We start from the raw sequence: 20000 nt of genomic DNA on the forward strand, positions 1-20000 counted from the left end.
TTCGCCTGCACAAACACCGAGGCGTCGACACCTGAGAGGAGGCGACACGGCTTAGGTTAGGTCGCTCCTCCCACAGGAAGTCAGCTGACAGGAAGTGATTCATACCCTTGACTCTGATGTCAGCGATGCTGCCATGGTCATCGCACACCTCAACATGGAAGCAGCCCAACATGGCGAAGAGCCTGAAGCTGAAGATGCTGCCGCCATCTTTACTGCCTTTAGACTCTGCAGAGCAGCGTGCACACACACACACACACGGAAGTTTAGTGGAAGGAGAAACTGTGTTAGAAAAAGAAGCAGTGGAAAAACTGAGCAAAGTTTTATTCCCAGTAATTTGTGGAAAAGATTAATTGTATTGATTTTCTGGTTGATGAAAACATTTGGGATTAAAGGCGAAGTTTGATGTTTTTAGTGCCAATTCATAGAGAAATCCAGTAGATGTTCCATTCAGCTGATACAAAAACACTACACATACTAAATATGACAAAAGCAGTTTGACTTCCTCATTTAGTGCCTTGAAATTGGGCCTCTGTCTCTTTAAGAAGCTGCTGCTCTTCCTGAAGCTCCGCCTCCAGGAAGTCATCCCAACATGACTCCTCTATTAACCCTTTAACGTTTTTACCAGCGTTGCTCTGAGCAGCTGCTCCTATGATGAGCTAATTGCTGTTGGCTAGTCTGAAGGAGCTGAGTGGGTGAGGAGCTGCACCTTGAAGGCGGGGCTATGTCCACCAAGGTGTTTTACGTTTGTCAGGGGCAGCTACCTGGACCTCATGGAGCGTACATGACCCAGCATGCGTGAGTAGAAAGGTGTGTTTTTGTTCAGGTTTGGTCAACTTTGGTATTGGCACGTTTGAAAGTTTGCAATGAGTTCACACTCGCTGAGCTAGCCCGTTTTAGCGTGCGCTCCGTTGTGCTCAGGTGAAGGCGTCAGCTGCAAAGTGAGTTCAGAAAGCTGAGATAGATGAGTTTCTGCAGATATTCACAGGGGAAATACTGACGACCTTTGACTTGTCCATGCTAACAGCCAGCAAGTGTTCCACCTCTCCACAGAGGAATAATGTTAATATAATGTTGATCAAATTAAACCATTATTTGAAACCTGCCAGGAATATGAACAGTTGAGGGTTTACCTGCAGTGCAATGAATCTTAACATGAGTTTAAGAGTAAACTCATATTAACCAGTTCAATATCATCAAACTGCTTGATGATATTATAGTTTATTGAGAGCCATCTGTGGGAGCCAGACTCACCTGTCCGACTCTGCTGTGTCTTCTGGACCTGTTTCTCAGCGTCCTGGTCCCGCATGGCGCTGAGCCGCGGTGGCACAGCGCTGTTCAGGTAGCTAATGGTCGCGAGCAGAGCTTTGGTATGAAGCAGGAAGTCCAGAGAGGAAACTTCCACCTGGAACAGCAGAACCACCTGTAACAGCTGTACACCGACCGGAACCTGCCTGGAACCCATGAAGCACTAAACCCACCTTCAGCGTCTGCTCCGTGTTGTTGAACAGAGACTGGAAACTGGGACCATTGGGGTCGACCTGCAGCGACACTGAGTGTTAGCCCCTCTCACTTAGCTGTTAGCCCCCCACGAGCCGTTAGCTCCTCCCACAGTCAGCTCACCTTGATGAACTCCACCTTCAGCAGGTTGGAGTCCTGCTGTTGGGAGGAGCTGATGAGGTGGAGCGGAGCGCTGCCCCCTGAAAAGTCAAACAACCAACGATGAGACAGTGAACGGCTTCACAAGAGCCCAGAGCCAAAGATCCGGTTTTGGACCCGGACTCTTCTGGGGCAGCAGGTGATGAAGACCTCGGAGTCTGAGGAAGGTCAGCATCTCCAGACATGAGTCTCACATCTGAACGTTGAGACTCTTGACGGTTCAGGTTAAGAGACCTCACCCTCTTAACTGAGCCGCAGAGGGTGAGGTCAAAGGTCACAGCCAGGTGTGTCAGATATCATCTGGCTTTAGTGTTGGAAGAACCTCCAGAACAAACAGCTTCATGATGTTTAGAGAACCATACACAGAGGTCTTGTTCCCAACCGGCCGCAGAACCAATCGGGTCGGCCAAAAGCAAGACTTTGTTTTTGTTCCAAACTGAGAGGAACTTTATTTTCTCTGCGTTGATACTTCGGCTCCAACTTCACTTCAGGCACAAAGGGTGAAAAGTTTTATTCAATGTGCCAAAAAAATCTAAACTTTTGTTGCATTTAGTCAGTAAGAACCAGAACCAGCTAGAACCAGCCGGAACCAGGTAGAACCAGCCGGAACCAGCTAGAACCAGCCGGAACCAGCTAGAACCAGCCAGAACCAGCTGAAACCAGCCGGAACCAGCTAGAACCAGCCGAAACCAGCTGAAACCAGCCGGAACCAGCTAGAACCAGCCGGAACCAGCTAGAACCAGCCGGAACCAGGTAGAACCAGCCGGAACCAGCTGAAACCAGCTAGAACCAGCCGGAACCAGCTAGAACCAGCCGGAACCAGCTAGAACCAGCCGGAACCAGCTAGAACCAGCTGGAACCAGCCAGAATCAGCTGAAACCAGCCAGAACCAGCCGGAACCAGTTAGAACCTTTCAGAACCTGCCAGAACTGCGTCGGCAGGCAGCAGCTCACCTGGAACGTCACGGTAGTCAACGGCAAAGCGCCGCAGGTACGCGGTGACGCTCCGATCCAAGCTTCGCATTTTCCCCTCAGCTCCGAGCTGGGACACATTGAAGGACAGAACCGTCTTCTCCTGGTCCTCCTGCCGGGTCAGCTCCAGCAGAACCTGAAGACACGAGGTCAGAGGTCACACCACGCCGATCCCATCCGCCACCTCGGCCCAGCGGCACCGGCCGACCTCTCTGAGCTCGAAATTGAAGTGAACGTTGACGAGTTCTTCCTCAGCCGACCGCTGGAGATCCGTCAGCTTCTCACCGCCGTCTTCTTCAGAGTCTGGAGGACGGAGAGACGGAGAGACGGTGAGACGGTGAGACGGCGTCCTGTCCAGGTCCAGGGTCGGAGTGAAGCTGCAGCTCACCTGTGTCGAAGGCGTCCAAGAAGGAGGGGCCGAGACTCTGAGCCAGAGGATGCGTCACAGCCAACGGCAACACCTGAGACGTCTCAATCAGAAGCTACTTTAGATGTTTGTTCAGTTTTGTGTCACATAATTGAACAGCTTTCCTGTTTTTTCTCATCTAAAATCTTTCTTTTCATTCAGTTTTTATGTTAATTCTTTTATAAATCACAGTTTCACAAACAGCTGCAGTGAATGATGCACTGGGGGTTCAGGGATTGGACTAGGACAGCTGACCTTCTCAGCGGGGGTGGGAGGAGCAGAGCCGGCCGTGGGCAGCGGGACGCTCTCCACCAGATCCAGGACGTTCTGGATCTTCCGGTCTGAGATTCTGACATGCATGAGCGGCAGCTCGCCAGACACCTTGAACCTGCGCACAGGAAACGGCTTCAGCGTCGGAGCCAGGCAGCGAGGCGGGGTCAGGGGTCGTACCTGGGCATGCGGACGTCCTTTTCCACCATGCACTTGGCCAGGTGGAGCGTGAGGTCCATGGGCCGCAGGACGTGCTGCGCCGAGGAACTCTGCAGCCGCGCCGTCTTCCAAGCCTCTCCTGAAAGCGGTTTGCTGCCTCAGATCATCTGCATCGACTGAATCTAAAGCTGACCTGCTGTGTGTGTGACCTCTGACCTGACTTGCTGTAGAGCAGCTGGACCTTCCTCAGCCCCACGTCGTACCGCTCGTAGGCTCGATCCATGATCTCCTCCAGAGACGAGGAGGACGATGAACCCCGACTGCCCTGGTCCACGCTGTACAGCTGCAAAACAACCCGGGTTAAAGCGGCAAGAATGGAGCGTTGGGTTTGGACCAAACAGCCTTGAACTCTGACTGAAGACGTTTAAAACTCAGGAAACACGGAGACATTTCACCAAATTCAGAGGGAAACGAAGCTGACCTGGAAGCTACCAAAGTCCACAATCAGCAGGTCTGACTCGCTGCTGTAAAAGCCGGACTTTGGTACGATCAGGTAGGACGGCTTCAGGTCGATCTTCAGATCCAGGACCTTCCGCGTTTCAATGATGTGAGACAAACCTGCAAAGACCAGAACCAAGCACAGACAGACTGACTGTGGGCACAGACAGACTGACTGTGGGCACAGACAGACTGACTGTGGGCACAGACAGACTGACTGTGGGCACAGACTGACTGACTGTGGGCTCCGCCGCTCTGATCCAGCGTCTTGCTGCTGGTCTCACCTGCAGCGGTCTTCTCTTTGATCTCCTCCAGTTTGGACAGCGTGGCCGACGTCAGGACCTCCAGGTCTACGCCTTTCCCCGTCTTGAAGAAGTCCACCATGCTGTTGACAGTCACCTGGAGGATGTCGTGGAAAATGTGAAGGTTTCTATGATTATGAGCAAAACAATGCATGACAGTATAATATGTAATGCATGTGTTCTGAAGCCGTTTCTCTGGCCTCTGTATTACTATGAAATTTTCCAATTGTTTCTTAGTTTGCACCTCATGACGTCCTTGAATGTTCAATTTCCCCTATAAAAGAAGACGTGTATGCCCTTCCAACACTGAAAAACATTTGAATAAATACTGATTAAGATTGTTTCTTATGGTTTCTGAAAGTTTTTCCTCACTTTGTTATAACAAGGAGAAGCAGGCCAACGTGGAAGAGCTGGCTCCGAAGCATTGGACACAGACTTGACCTTTCACCCTCAGAATCTACTCTCCTCCAGGTCCCTTCAAGCAGCAGCAATCGAAAAACCCTGAAGAGTTCTGCTAAAAGGTTCTGAACTGCCATAATTATATTCAATGAAAGGAGGACAGTTTGTTCTCTTGTAACTGGCTGACTGGCCCAAGTCTGCCCGAGTTTGGCTGGAATGAATCTTCTGAGGACTCCAGGCAGGTTCTGACGCCACTGAAGAGAAACTGGATCTCCCTGTTGAATCCATTTTTAGTGCTCTTAATTGACCACTAGAGCCTAGACCGGGAAACAAACCCAGGACAACAGCCCCACCCAGCACCCTGATCTCTGCAGTGTGGGGATCAGGTCCATTTAGAACCGTCGCCTGGTTCTAAATGGACCTGAAAGCCGGGAAAGAGACCTCAGAGGGCTGGTGTCGGACCGTTTCTCCAGCCTACAGACGGCTGAGGTGGCAGAACCACAGAGCTGATGGCCAGCTGGGTCCAGGAAAGTGAAAACACTCTTCTGACCTACTGATGATCTTCCTCTGCTCTAGTTTTCCAACTCAGGAATAAAAAGCTGACAAAATACTGGAGGTTCTGATTATGTGAACGTCAAGTATCACTGAAATCCTTCCTCCTGCAGGGTGGAGTATGACAAATAACCCAAAAACCAACAGTGAACCTGGTGAAGATGGGGAAACTCTGAGCTGTCGTCAATGTAACAGCTCTCATTAGAAAATGTTGAAAGTATTTAGACCTTAATATGCATTTTTCATGTGGCCTTCACAGATTAAGAAAATGATTTGGCACTGAAATGTGACTTGATGCAAACAGTCCCGTTTCCTGATGGGTGCCAACAAAGGTGAGACTAATATTCAGATTTGCCTCAGCAGCGCCCCCTAGGCTCCCAGAGTTGCAGTGACCTTGTTAATCACAGAACTCTGCCATTCATCGTTTTGTACGTGTGGCTCATCTAAAACCTCCAGGACTGGAGTTTCACATCCCTGATCTAGAGTCATATATCTAGAGTTATAGATCTAGAGAACGTGCACAGCTTCAGTTATTTCAACTAAAATTAGCGATCAGCCTGACCCATGGGTGTTTTGATGACCCCTGACCTCTGACCCTCCAGAGTCACATAAAGACAGTCACAAAGTCGGTCTTCTGTCACCTGCAGAGCGTCTGGAGGTCTGATGTCTCAGAGACACACTGGTTCATCTTCAGTGGCATCGATTCCCGCAGCAGGGTCTGTCCAACACATCAATCCTGCAGCTGCTGCTGGAGTTCTGACCAGAACCAGAACCAGGAGGATGGAGCACATGGACCTGGTTCTACAGTCCCTCACTGGCTCCCTGCAGCTCAGAGACTAGACTTTAAATACTGTTAGTTTATAAATCACTGAGTGACTCATTAAAAACCTGCTGCTGTATCAACCTTCCAGACCCATCAGGTTCTGGTTCTGGTTCTCCTCTGCATCAGAATCAGAACCAAATCAGGAGAAACAACATTCAGCTTCTATGGACCACAAATCTGGAACAAACTTCCAGAAAACTGTAAAATAGCTGAAACACTGAGATCCTTTAAATCCAGACTAAAACCAGCTGCTGGAGTTTTATTTGAAACATAATCAGTAATGAATTTCATGTAAGATTGTTGACTCTATGCTGCATGACTTTGTTATGTTTGTTATGATGTAAAGCACTGTGAAATGCCTTGCTGCTGAAATGTGCAGCATTTGATTGAGTGATTGATAATAGTCAGCTTACCGCGTCGTAGATGATCTCCACTGGCTGGGAGTGGATCTTCAGCAGCTGGTCTCCAGAACTCTCCTCAGGGTTCAACTCAAACACCACGTTGAGAAGCGATGATGAAGAATCGCCCACGGAGGCGATGAGTGAGGGGACAGCGCCCCGCTGCTGCAGCCCTGTGACGTACCAGTGCTCCAGCGCCACCTCCACCCTGCAGGAGGAAGCAACTGGTGTGAGATAGGGTTAGGGGTTAGGGGTGAGGCGGGCCAGCGGGTTCCACAGGAAACGCTCCTACCTGACCGCCTGCGCGCCGGGTCTCTGGGATATCTTGGTGCTCAGGTTGACCATCTGGATGTTGAGGATCTCCGGGACGTCGCGCTGCTCTCTGATGGTCACTGATGTTTTGAGCAGCTGGAAGGTGATAATGGCACCGACGTACTGAAACACAGAAGGCTGGGTTACTGGGCCATCTTAGGACAACGTTTCACTTCATTAAGGTTCTGATCCCTGAGGATGAGGTCTGGGCTTTGACTAGGCTACTGTAACACCATGATTCTATTCTCTTTCAGCCATTGTGTTCTAGATCTGCTTATATATTTGGATCCCGGTTCTCTTCAGGATGCAGTTTGGACCAAGCTTCAGCTGCTGGCAGATGGACTCACACTGGACTCTAGAAAACTTTGGGTCCAGAGTGGAAGTCCTGGTCAGCTCAGAGACAGCCATCACTTCTCCACCACCATGCATCAGACCATGAGGAGTTTCTGTTGACCTGCTTTCTGGATACCTCAAGATTTCTAATTTGTTCTGATCTGTCCATAGGACATTGACCCACAAGTCTTGTCGTCCACCAAGAAGCAGCTTTGTTAAACTCAATCCGACGGCTATTTTCAATCTACCGCAAAAGATGAAGCTTTCTCTTTCAACGATGATACAAGATTCCTCAATGTGTCCTGTCATGAACGTCGACATTTTTCAAACAGTCTCTCTAGAGTCTCTACCCGTCAGAGTCTCTAACCGTCAGAGTCTCTAACCGTCAGAGTCTCTACCCGTCAGAGTCTCTACCCGTCAGAGTCTCTACCCGTCAGAGTCTCTACCCGTCAGAGTCTCTACCCGTCAGAGTCTCTAACCGTCAGAGTCTCTACCCGTCAGAGTCTCTACCCGTCAGAGAGTCTACCTGTTTGGGTAAAGCCAGGTTGTGTGAGCTGCCGCTGTAGCCAATAGCTGTGTAGAGTTTTTCCTTCTCTTCTGCTGTCATCAGCTGGTCCAAACCCGAAGCTGAAACAGAACTTGCCGGTTCAGAACCAAATGTTGGGTCTCTCCAGAAGGTCCAGATCAGCTCTTACTCTCAGGCTCCTTGTCTTCCTCCTGCTCCTCCTTCTTAGCCTTTTTCCCAAACCAGCCACTGAAAAAGCCTCCTCCTTGTTTCTGGCCTCCGGCTTTCTTCCCAGCCAGCTTCTGGCCCGACCGGACCACCTGCAGGAGCAGAACCCTGAAATTAAGTGGGGCCTGTGAGAACACACATCATCACCTTCATTTTACAAGATCACCTCCATCTGGGCTTGCTGACGGGCCAGAGTGATGTTGAACACGTCCAGGATTTTCTCCAGGTCCTGAAGCACAGCAGAGACCAGCTTCAGTCAGTGTCTTTTATTGCTAGTTTTACTCATTATTATTTCAGCTTCCTTTTATCCATTATAAGATTCAGCAGATCTAATTATTAATCATTTAAATTTTCTCTCATTTCAATCATATCCTGTGTCATTTGGGACCATTTCATTTTTAATGGCTTCATTTCTTTTGAATATCAGAGAGAGGGATGGCAGTGAAGTCAATGAATCAACACAGGAGACTGTCGCCCCCTGCTGGCCCAGGAGAAGTAAATATTCCCAGACAATAACTTGCAACCTTTTTAAATCACTTTGAACAAATAATCTGTTTCATGACTAGGATCAATTGGAATGGATGCTGGAATTGAAGGGATTTTTGGTAAAGAGCATCAAGATTACTTTTGTTGTGACTTGATCCTTTACAAATAAAACTTAATTCATGGAACGGACCAATTAAAAGAGTCTGGTGAAAATCTGCAGATAAGAACTAAATATTAACTCTGGAAGTAAAACAGTTTTTTACAAATAGTTCCAAGCATTTAGTTTATTCTAGTTTCAAATTTATTTAGTGTCATTTGCAAACATTTAATTTGTAACCTCTAACATGCAACTACACAAATTCAGAAAAAATGAGCATTTTTATCATTTTAGTGTCAGAAACACTAAATTTCTATGAACATTTAACTGGATTTCAGTTCATTTCTGAGCTATTTCTCAATATTATATTACATTAACATAATATGTGGAGCTATATTTGATATCATTGCCAAAAATAAAATTATTTTTTAATGTATATGATTGCCAGCTCAGGTTACATTCAGTAATCATCCTAATAACTTTGTTTGCAAAAGTTTTTGATTTCAAAATTTTTAATTAAGTTTGTATTTACTAACAGAATATTTCATGGATAAACCCTTTTTTTTTTTTTAAAAAAAGACCATATTTTTAGTCTCATAAGTCAGTTCAGATGAAAAGATGATAAAACATCAGTATCATCAGCAAACAGAAGAACATCAAACAATTTAATACAATGCAAATATTAGTTAAAAAAGATTTTGATAAAAAACATTAGGCTTTAGAGTAAAGGCTGAAAGTATGACAAATAACCCTAAAAACATTGATACAGAACATTTCAGGAAGCGTTGGCCCACATCTAGGTTTATCCAATAAAAGTAAGAAATCATTTCATGAGAAGAGAAACAAACAGAGTAAGAGACGTCGGGATGGACTTCCTGAACGTCCGAACTCAAGTTTCCATTTCTGCTTCAGGAAACTCAAGCAGCTGAACTCAGTTCAGATGGGACGGATGGAGGGGAAGTTTCCTCTCAGACATTTAACCCAATATCAGAGGGCTGCAGTGGATTCATCAACCAGAATCATACATATAGCATATATCCAGGTGTTATGGGATGTTTGGTTGCTTAGCAATGTGAGTCACATCGCCAAGCCTGGCTTACTGTTTCCTCACCTGGATCTGCTTCTCAGTGTCTGGCGCTGGCTTGTTCTGGCTCAGCAGCTTGCTCTTGTAGGCAGCCTTGTAGACCTTAAGGCTCTCCCGGTGCTGCTGAATCTTGGACCAGGACCACATGTGGCTGAGGCGTCGAATGTGGACCTCCATGATGCTGTTGAAAGCGTATTTCCACCTGAAGGTTGCAGGAGACCACAATGTAACCGGTCTGGTCCTGGTTTTATCTGGGTCTGTGCTTATGGAGCAGGACAGCAAACCTACCAGACTTTAGCGTTCTTACTGACAGGAACATCTGGCCTGAACTTCCTGTAAAGGGTGCTCTTTGCCATTAGATCAATGGACTCCAGTACCTCCACCATGCTCAGGTACTGTGGAGGACAGACAGGTAAAGGTAGTCTCACCTAGCTCCACCTTATCCATTCAGCAGGCGGTGTCTTGCCTCACCTGAGGTTTGGTCATCTCGATGCCAATGCTCTGGACCTCCAGCTGCAGCTTTACCTTCGGAGACTTCAGGTCTGCCTCTGCATTCGGGTTGATGCACATTTTAGCCGAAGCGAAGATCGGCTTGAAGACTAGACAGAGAAGAAGAGAGACCAGAAGCTCCGACCGTCAGGGACTTGACAGATCCCCAAAAGATCCCCAAAAGATCCCCAACATCTCCTCTGACAAGACTTATCATCAACCCCTCATGAAATGACGGTCACACTCTCATTCATTGTTATAAAGCAGAAAGACTGTGATCCACTGTGACCCACTATGATGCAATATGAGCCTTTATGATCCATTGTGATTTTTTTGCTTAATGGATTTTAAATGAACCAAGTCAATCTGGAGTTCTGATTGCCTGAAAAGCAAAAGTCTTATTCTAATACGTCGTAAAGAAATTCTGAAACTGAATTCAAATCAGCTGAAACTAAGAAGACTTATTCACACACACGTCTTCATTGCTATCTTTGTAGGGACTTTCCATTGATCTGTTATTTCAAACTTGGTTTTATTTCAATCAATCTAGCAATCAATTTTAGCTATGAAGCACCTTCATGTTGGAGGCAGCATAATAAAGGGTATTTCTGACCTGGTTTGAACCGTCCATGGTCTCAGTCTGCAGGTCAAACACCAGAGCTGAAACTGCAGGGATTCTCCCTTTTTGTCCAATCTCTGTAAGCAGCGTACTTTCACCTCGTCTTCACTTCCCTGGACTCGCCAGGAAGTCATTGCTCTATTCTTTGCTTAATTTCTCCGTAAAATAATCATCAAAATGATTCATTCTTGATTGACTCAGTGTTTCACCTTAGGTAAGACTTATTTATTTCCTTAAAACTTCCATTCATTTCTACAGGCCAAACCTTTCCCTTATCCTAACCTTGGTCCTAAATCTGACCCCTTACCCATGGGGTCACTTTAAGCATTTCCATGGAGATGGAGTGAAAGATTTCCACTCAGGTTGTTCATCAACACATTTAGAAGCTAAAGCTGCAGGTCAATAGATTCAACCAGGGAGACACTTGAAACAAACCCTTAGTTTAGGGTTCAAAGGTTATAAGCCACCAGCTGAAATCACAAAGAGTCAACATTTATCAATCAAAGCTCTGAACTCACTGTCCTGATAGTGAGGCAGTTGCTGGTCTTTGCTCCTGATCTCTGACCTCAACCGGTCCTGCAAAGAAGAGCAGGATGAACCGAGGGCCCAGACGCTCTGGGTCCAATCAGAAACGAGCTTCGTCAGATCGACAGGTCATGCAGGAGCGGACTGACCACAAGGTCCTGCCAAGAGTTCTGGTAGTACATGGGACTGTTGACGTTCCAGTAGGCGCAGAGACTCTCCAGACGGCCCAGCTGGGGACAGACAGACAGTGGGACAACAGGTATTTATTAGTGGACAGCAAGGCGGCTCCAACTGCTTTACACCAAAAAAACCAGAATAATCCATTATGAAACAACTGTTATGTGCTTTGGGCACATTATAATTATTTTGTCTATTTTTCCTGATTGTTTAGTTTCTAGACTTTAGTCTATAATTTCCTGAGGGAGTCTTCCCAAGGGATCAATAAAGTCAAGTCTAAGTCTAAGTCTAAGTCTAAATTATTTTTTTCTGTTTTTTTGGAGTTTGGAACATTTCTTATTTTGACGATGGATTTGATTGAGCTGCTGTCAGCCAAGCAATAGGCTGAATTTTGACGTGTGTGATGCGTGTCGACTCGCCCTTCCGCTTGCTCCACCGCCACAGGGATGCGTTCTGCCGCTGTGCCACCGAAACCAGTGGCTGTGGGCCACAGCCGACGCCTCCGGCCCACCATGCGCTAGTTTCTCTAAGCCCTTGTGATTTTGGCTTGGTGGGACCGCTTGTCCTATTCTTGTTTCTTTCTATTGCAGAAGCTTCTTTCTCAGGGTATTTAACTCACATACTGCACAAACTGAAAGAATAAACTGGGCTGGGAGCAAATAATGGAAATGATAAATCTGAAGTCTACAACGGCACAGGATATGACATCATCAAAACCATCATCAAACGTGTTGCTCAATGTTCAAACGAGCAGCGGGAACAGCTGCGCTTCGTCTGCAGTTTCAGGAACTCAGTGTTTCGGCTGTTGTCCACTTTTCTAGAAGTTTGTCCAGATTTGTGTTCATAAAAGCTGAATGCCGCTTTTTCATGCTTGGAACCAGAACCAGACCCAGAGCCAGAGCCAGAACCACTGATGATCCTTGAGCATGAGCAGGTTGAGTGTTGACCACAACAAAATCACCTGTAACCTGCCAGGTGACACAGGTGACCTTACAATCACCTGTGACCTGCGCACAATCCCTTTATTCGTCTTGTGTGTTGAGTGCAGTGTGGCTGTGTGAAGCTCTTCATTATCCTCTCCTCTCCTCTCCTCTCATCTGCTCGTTGCTTTGTGACCGTGTTTGGTCAGAGCTGTGGGTAAGCCTCGCCCTCCTGGAACTGCACAAGCTATTTTTCACCTTTTTACCAGATCTGCAGTTATTGCTGCAATGACTGGTATGTTTACTGTACTGTTGGCGTTAATTTGCCAGGGCCTCTCGGATTGGTGTTCCTCAGGCCCGGTCTGCGGCTTCTAGCACCTTCTCTAGGCGCAGTAGATCTGTGGATGCTTTAGTTGAGGATGATGTACCAAACTGCATGCCTGTTGGTCACACACCAAGGCTTTTCATAGACGGCAGGGCCATGCATGTGGTCAGTCGAGATAACATGCGGTTCTATGATGACCCCCAGAGGGCTTGATCCCTCAGAACCCCTGCTTTTTGTGAGAAGGTTGCGGGATTGAGTGCGGGGTGTCATGTGACTATATAGAGTCACGTGAGTTATCACAGGTGACTGTTGTGATTGACTCTCCACCTGCTCAGTGCTTGAAGACTGACTCTGGCAGTCATCCAAGATTCACAGAACCGCAGTTATGGCAGCAACTCTTGTTCTTTATGTCAGACTGGAACCAATCCGGAACAGTTCTGAACTATTCTGGACTCTTCAGAACAGTCCAGTTCAGTTCTGGACTGTTCCAGTTCTGGTCCAACTGGAACCAAACTGGAACCAGTTCAAGTCGGACCCAGCTCTCCTGTCACTTCAATAGCAGATCAACCATCTTGTTTTCCCCTCCAGCTGTGTTTCCATCAACAATCATAGAGTTCTGGGTAGGTCTGTCACGATAACAGATTTTGCTGGGTGATAAATTGTCTAAAAAATGATTGCGATAAACGATAATATTGTTTGAAGACCTTTTTACATTGATTTAATGGAAATTACGTAATAATACATGCGATTTCCTGCTAAAGATAGATACACTTTACTTTCAAAAGACAATTAACACTGGGACTGATACACAAAATAAATAAAACAACCAAAACCAAAAATAAAATAAAAATTCTTAGTCTCCATTAAGAATAAATGCACTTGAATGAAAACTAAACAACATAAAGCCAAAGTGGAAATAAACACTGAATTCAACCAAAAGAGTGCAGATTATGAAGTCTGTATAGTTTATTATCCTTCAGTAATAATTAGATTTAAACATAGAAGAATCCGACTGCCTGATGCAAAAGTTCAAACTACAGGATTTTTTACCCCGAACGACAATCTTAGAACGTTCTTCGTTCTAAGATTGTCCCTTGTGTGTTACGGTAGATCGTTGTGTGTTATGGTAGATCGTTGTGTGCTATGGTAGATCGTTGTATGTTATGGTAGATTGTTGTGTGCTATGGTAGATCGTTGTGTGTTATGGTAGATCGTTGTGTGCTATGGTAGATCGTTGTGTGTTATGGTAGATCGTTGTGTGCTAAGGTAGATCGTTGTGTGTTACTGTAGATCGTTGTGTGTTATGGTAGATTGTTGTGTTAAGGTAGATCGTTGTGTGTTATGGTAGATCGTTGTGTGTTATGGTAGATCGTTGTGTGCTATGGTAGATCGTTGTATGCTATGGTAGATCGTTGTGTGTTATGGTAGATCGTTGTGTGTTACTGTAGATCGTTGTGTGTTATGGTAGATTGTTGTGTTAAGGTAGATCGTTGTGTGTTGTGGTAGATCGTTGTGTGTTGCGGTAGATTGTTGTGTTAAGGTAGATCATTGTGTGTTATGGTAGATCGTTGTGTGCTATGGTAGATCGTTGTATGCTATGGTAGATCGTTGTGTGTTATGGTAGATCGTTGTGTGTTACTGTAGATCGTTGTGTGTTACTGTAGATCGTTGTGTGTTATGGTAGATTGTTGTGTTAAGGTAGATCGTTGTGTGTTGTGGTAGATCGTTGTGTGTTGCGGTAGATCGTTGTGTGTTGCGGTAGATCGTTGTGTGTTACGGTAGATCATTGTGTGTTACTGTAGATCGTTGTGTGCTACGGTAGATCGTTGTGTGTTACGGTAGATCGTTGTGTGTTACGGTAGATTGTTGTGTGTTACGGTAGATCGTTGTGTGCTATGGTAGATTGTTGTGTGTTAAGGTAGATCGTTGTGTGCTCTGGTAGATCGTTGTGTGTTATGGTAGATCGTTGTGTGCTATGGTAGATCGTTGTGTGTTATGGTAGATCGTTGTGTGCTATGGTAGATCGTTGTGTGTTATGGTAGATCGTTGTGTGCTATGGTAGATCGTTGTGTGCTATGGTAGATCGTTGTGTGTTACTGTAGATTGTTGTGTTGCGGTAGATCGTTGTGTGTTACGGTAGATCGTTGTGTGTTACTGTAGAGCGTTGTGTGCTATGGTAGATCGTTGTGTGCTATGGTAGATCGTTGTGTGCTATGGTAGATCGTTGTGTGCTATGGTAGATCGTTGTGTGCTATGGTAGATCGTTGTGTGTTATGGTAGATCGTTGTGTGTTATGGTAGATCGTTGTGTGTTATGGTAGATCGTTGTGTGTTATGGTAGATCGTTGTGTGTTATGGTAGATCGTTGTGTGTTAAGGTAGATCGTTGTGTGTTATGGTAGATCGTTGTGTGTTACAGTAGATCGTTGTGTGTTAAGGTAGATCGTTGTGTGTTACGGTAGATCGTTGTGTGTTACGGTAGATCGTTGTGTGTTACGGTAGATCGTTGTGTGTTGAGGTAGATCGTTGTGTGTTACGGTAGATCGTTGTGTGTTACGGTAGATCGTTGTGTGTTATGGTAGATCGTTGTGTGCTATGGTAGATCATTGTGTGTTACTGTAGATCGTTGTGTGTTACGGTAGATCGTTGTGTGCTATGGTAGATTGTTGTGTGTTAAGGTAGATCGTTGTGTGCTCTGGTAGATCGTTGTGTGTTATGGTAGATCGTTGTGTGCTATGGTAGATCGTTGTGTGTTATGGTAGATCGTTGTGTGTTATGGTAGATCGTTGTGTGCTATGGTAGATCGTTGTGTGTTATGGTAGATCGTTGTGTGCTATGGTAGATCGTTGTGTGCTATGGTAGATCGTTGTGTGTTACTGTAGATTGTTGTGTGTTGCGGTAGATCGTTGTGTGTTACGGTAGATCGTTGTGTGTTACTGTAGATCGTAGTGTGCTACGGTAGATCGTTGTGTGTTAAGGTAGATTGTTGTGTGTTACGGTAGATCGTTGTGTGTTACGGTAGATCGTCGTGTGTTACGGTAGATCGTTTGTGTTATGGTAGATCGTTGTGTGTTACTGTAGATCGTAGTGTGCTACGGTAGATCGTTGTGTGTTACTGTAGATCGTAGTGTGCTACGGTAGATCGTTGTGTGTTAAGGTAGATTGTTGTGTGTTACGGTAGATCGTCGTGTGTTACGGTAGATCGTTGTGTGTTACGGTAGATCGTTGTGTGTTACGGTAGATCGTTGTGTGTTATGGTAGATCGTTGTGTGTTATGGTAGATCATTGTGTGTTATGGTAGATCGTTGTGTGTTATGGTAGATTGTTGTGTGTTAAGGTAGATCGTTGTGTGCTATGGTAGATCGTTGTGTGTTATGGTAGATCGTTGTGTGCTATGGTAGATCGTTGTGTGCTATGGTAGATCGTTGTGTGCTATGGTAGATCGTTGTGTGTTATGGTAGATCGTTGTGTGTTATGGTAGATCGTTGTGTGCTATGGTAGATCGTTGTGTGCTATGGTAGATCGTTGTGTTTTAAGGTAGATCGTTGTGTGCTATGGTAGATCGTTGTGTGTTACAGTAGATCGTTGTGTGTTACGGTAGATCGTTGTGTGTTACGGTAGATCGTTGTGTGTTACGGTAGATCGTTGTGTGTTGTGGTAGATCGTTGTGTGTTGTGGTAGATCGTTGTGTGTTACGGTAGATCGTTGTGTGTTATGGTAGATCGTTGTGTGTTATGGTAGATCGTTGTGTGTTACTGTAGATCGTTGTGTGTTACGGTAGATCGTTGTGTGTTACGGTAGATCGTTGTGTGTTAAGGTAGATCGTTGTGTGTTACGGTAGATCGTTTTGTGTTGCGGTAGATCGTTGTGTGTTATGGTAGATCGTTGTGTGTTAAGGTAGATCGTTGTGTGTTACTGTAGATCGTTGTGTGTTATGGTAGATCGTTGTGTGTTATGGTAGATTGTTGTGTGTTACTGTAGATCGTTGTGTGTTGCGGTAGATCGTTGTGTGTTGTGGTAGATCGTTGTGTGTTAAGGTAGATCATTGTGTGTTATGGTAGATCGTTGTGTGTTATGGTAGATCGTTGTGTGTTACGGTAGATCGTTGTGTGTTGTGGTAGATCGTTGTGTGTTATGGTAGATCGTTGTGTGTTATGGTAGATCGTTGTGTGTTACGGTAGATCGTTGTGTGTTATGGTAGATCGTTGTGTGTTACGGTAGATCGTTGTGTGTTATGGTAGATCGTTGTGTGTTACGGTAGATCGTTGTGTGTTATGGTAGATCGTTGCTCTGATCTAAATCAAGGATTTATCCAGACTGGGAGAGTGACGCAGCCTATTGAATGTGACCGGTAGCCAATCAGAAAGCGCGGATTCTCCTCCTGCTTTCTGAGGGGAAACAAGGAGGTAATCCCGAACAGCTGACACGATGCAACCCGAAGTTCAGCAGACATCGGAAACAACATGAATGTTTATTCAACAGTTTGTGCAAAGAAAATATAAATAACGAGGGGAGGAGTTGGAGCGAAATTTCTACCAGAAAACCCGGAAACTTTTCAGCTGTTCTTTGTTAACGTGACATAAAATGGTTATAATGATTTTCATTCAGTCAGACTGACACTAGCTACATGCATTGCAGGAAGATTGTAGTAAGGAATTGATTAATTCCTGGTTTCAATATTAGTGAACTGGACTTATTATTTTGTGTCCATTGTTGGACACAACACGGTTTCGATCGAACTGTTATAGCCAAGATTTCTGTCGGCTGATGTGTCTCTCAGGTTTTGATAATGGGTCGACACTCGGCGACATCAGATGGTGCAGCGTGCGCTGGGCATTACACTAAGAAATAAGGAAGGGAGGGTCAGTGGAGAGCAGCGGAGTTTCATTCAGTGTCATCAACAGTAAGAGAAAAAGGCAGGAAGAAACGATATAGCCGATAATTAAAATGAGGTCGATAGTTTTAATTTATCGTGCGATTAATTGACTTATCGTTTATCGCGACAGGCCTAGGTCTGGGGCGTGCTGTGGTGGCAGAGGGGGACAGCTCGACCCATGTTTGGAGGCCTTGAGTCCTTGACTCGGCTGTCGCGGGTTCGATTCCTGGACCCTACGATATTTGCTGCATGTCTTCCCCTCTCTACTTCCTCCCTACCTGTCAGCCTACTGTCACATTACGGACACTAGAGCCCACAAACAAACAAAAGACAATCATAAAGTTCAGGAGAGACTGAGTGGAGCATCTCACCTTATAGATGATCTTTGCAGCTTCATTCAGAATGCACAGCTTCCAGTTCTCATCAGTGGTCTGAAGGTAGAAGAGCATGAACCGTCAGCAGTTGTGTGTGTGTGTGTGTGTGTGTGTGTGGTGTGTGTGTGTGTGTGTGTGTGTGTGTGTGTGTGTGTGTGTGTGTGTGTGTGTGTGTGTGTGTGTGCGTGCGTACGTGCGTGTACCTGCAGGCTGAGCTCTGATAGTGTTACTCCCATCGATAGGGGGCGCTGTGGATCTGACAGCTGAAATGAATGAGGCTGAGAGTCAAGCAGAGCTTCAGGAGACAGAACCAGAACTGGAATTGGACAGGGTCGGGTCAGAACTCACGTCATCCTCATAGCGCAGGTGGATGCTGCTGATCTTCACCTGCAGGTTCTTGATCACCTGAGTGGCGAGTTTCTCCATGAACGTGTCCTTCTTGTCTTCTTGAGATTTATCTGAAACAAGCAGAGACGGTCAGGAACCGGGTCGGCTCTGGACAAAACCAGAAGCGATCTCTCTTCTCAAAAGATCTGCGTCTCTTTAAGGAGAAACATGAACTCACCTGCTTTTTGTTCCTGTCGCTTCAGTTTCTTTAGAACTTTTTTGTGCTTTTTGTTTTTTTTACGTCCTTTTGGGACTTTGGCAGCGTTAAAAACAGAAAAGCCATTAGAGAGAGAAAAGCTGGAAACAGAGAGACAGCAGGAAGCAGAAGAACCAGAAACTTTGGACCTGATGGACTGAATGAGCAGAGACACCAATCTGACTTTGGGCTTCAGAAACCAGCATCTGGAGCTCTGGCAGTGTTGCTGCCAATAAAGCCCAAACCACTGACTTGGTTCCTGTCCAAACCATGGAGACAGCTGTCTCCTGTGTGTCTCAGTGTCTCTGAATGTCTCAGAGTCTCATGGTGTCTCTGTGTGTCTCAGTGTCTCTGGGTGTGTTACCATTGAGCTGCTCCTTGTAAACAACGCTCTCCAGACCGAACAGCAGATCTCCGCTCTGAGACGCTGACAGCAAATGCAGCATGAACAGGACAGAGAGAGTTAGTCAGAACACCTGCAGACTCAAGGATGGGACCGAGTTCTGCCGATACTACCAAGTACCTAATTCATGTAAAATCAGATGCTACCATGGTTCAGTATCCAAGCACATCATTGTGACCGGATCGAGGAAGAGTAGGTGATATTTTACGCTTGTCCCAAAAGCCGCATAGCAGCGCGAGGACGTAAGGATGTCAGCGTCGGCTATTTCAGTAAACAAAGAAAGCATATTCGGTAGAAAATGCTGAACTTTTTAAAATGTGACGCAAATTATTGTGATGCTCGTTGCAATATTTGCAACACAAAACACGAGGCCAGCGGTGGAAACACGTATGGTTTGAGAAAGCAAAAGATTTTTCTGAAGGTCTGCTGCATCTTCATCTGCAGCCGGCAACACGGGCGGACGAACGCTTAATACATTTGGTGATGGACAAACAGCGACATGTGGGAAAGGAATGCATGGATTTTAATAAGACAAAACACTCCGTTAGTTCCCCTGAAGACTTTTTACTTTGAAGAAATTTGTCAATCAACTGTGATGTCATAATATAAAGATGTTTTGATCCCAGGAGGGATGCTGATGCCTCTCCGGAGGTCACCCTGGACGGGTCACCGGTCCATCACAGGGCAACACAGAGACAGATAGGACAAACAACCAGGCACACACACCAGGGAGAGTTTATACAAACTAATTAACCTGACAGTCATGTTGTTGGACTGAGAAGAAGACGGAGAACCGAGAGAGAGAGAACCCACCATGCACTGGGAGAACATGCAAAGATCCCGGACCGGAAATCAAACCCAGAACCTTCTTGCTGCAAGGCAAAAAGGTTTCTGTGCCACTGTGCAGCTCCTGTTGTCTTGATACAGACAACAGGAGCATATTTATTTTGAAAATAAATATGCTGAAAAACTAAATAAATATGCTGAAAAACTAGCATTTATTATTAAAAGCAACAAGCACAAAAGTACCGAAAACTGGTACTGTTGCGTACCGACACCTATTCCCAGGAACCGGATCGATTCCAGTGTCAAAGGTTCCCATTCCTGGCCTGCAGACTCAAGCCTCCGGCCAATCAGGCTCCAGCGATCGCTGCTGCAGGACCTTCAGGAATAGTAACCTGTTCTTGTTTGGCTCTTCTGTTATTGTGGGAGCCAATCACAGCCTTCCTGGC

General features: G+C 45.8%; 1 protein-coding gene across 1 annotated transcript in view; it reads right to left on the reverse strand.

Moving 5' to 3' along the window:
• LOC129352176 (intermembrane lipid transfer protein VPS13C-like) overlaps positions 1-20000 on the reverse strand; it is a 61022-nt gene that overhangs the window by 36093 nt on the left and 4929 nt on the right. The window contains 28 exon segments of the mRNA XM_055021044.1: positions 1-31; positions 106-225; positions 1252-1402; positions 1479-1538; positions 1621-1697; positions 2610-2763; positions 2836-2930; positions 3016-3088; positions 3289-3421; positions 3484-3601; positions 3679-3805; positions 3944-4080; positions 4245-4359; positions 6450-6642; positions 6727-6869; positions 7606-7706; positions 7775-7904; positions 7979-8041; positions 9507-9681; positions 9768-9874; positions 9951-10078; positions 11106-11163; positions 11262-11342; positions 17780-17839; positions 17986-18045; positions 18131-18240; positions 18348-18422; positions 18730-18792. The exon segment at positions 1-31 is cut by the window's left edge and continues 73 nt beyond it. Of these exon segments, the coding sequence (XP_054877019.1) occupies positions 1-31; positions 106-225; positions 1252-1402; positions 1479-1538; positions 1621-1697; positions 2610-2763; positions 2836-2930; positions 3016-3088; positions 3289-3421; positions 3484-3601; positions 3679-3805; positions 3944-4080; positions 4245-4359; positions 6450-6642; positions 6727-6869; positions 7606-7706; positions 7775-7904; positions 7979-8041; positions 9507-9681; positions 9768-9874; positions 9951-10078; positions 11106-11163; positions 11262-11342; positions 17780-17839; positions 17986-18045; positions 18131-18240; positions 18348-18422; positions 18730-18792 (2938 nt within the window).

This window comes from Poeciliopsis prolifica, unplaced genomic scaffold, assembly GCF_027474105.1.
Source record: "Poeciliopsis prolifica strain line A6 unplaced genomic scaffold, Auburn_PproV2 SCAFFOLD073, whole genome shotgun sequence".
NCBI lineage: Eukaryota > Metazoa > Chordata > Actinopteri > Cyprinodontiformes > Poeciliidae > Poeciliopsis > Poeciliopsis prolifica.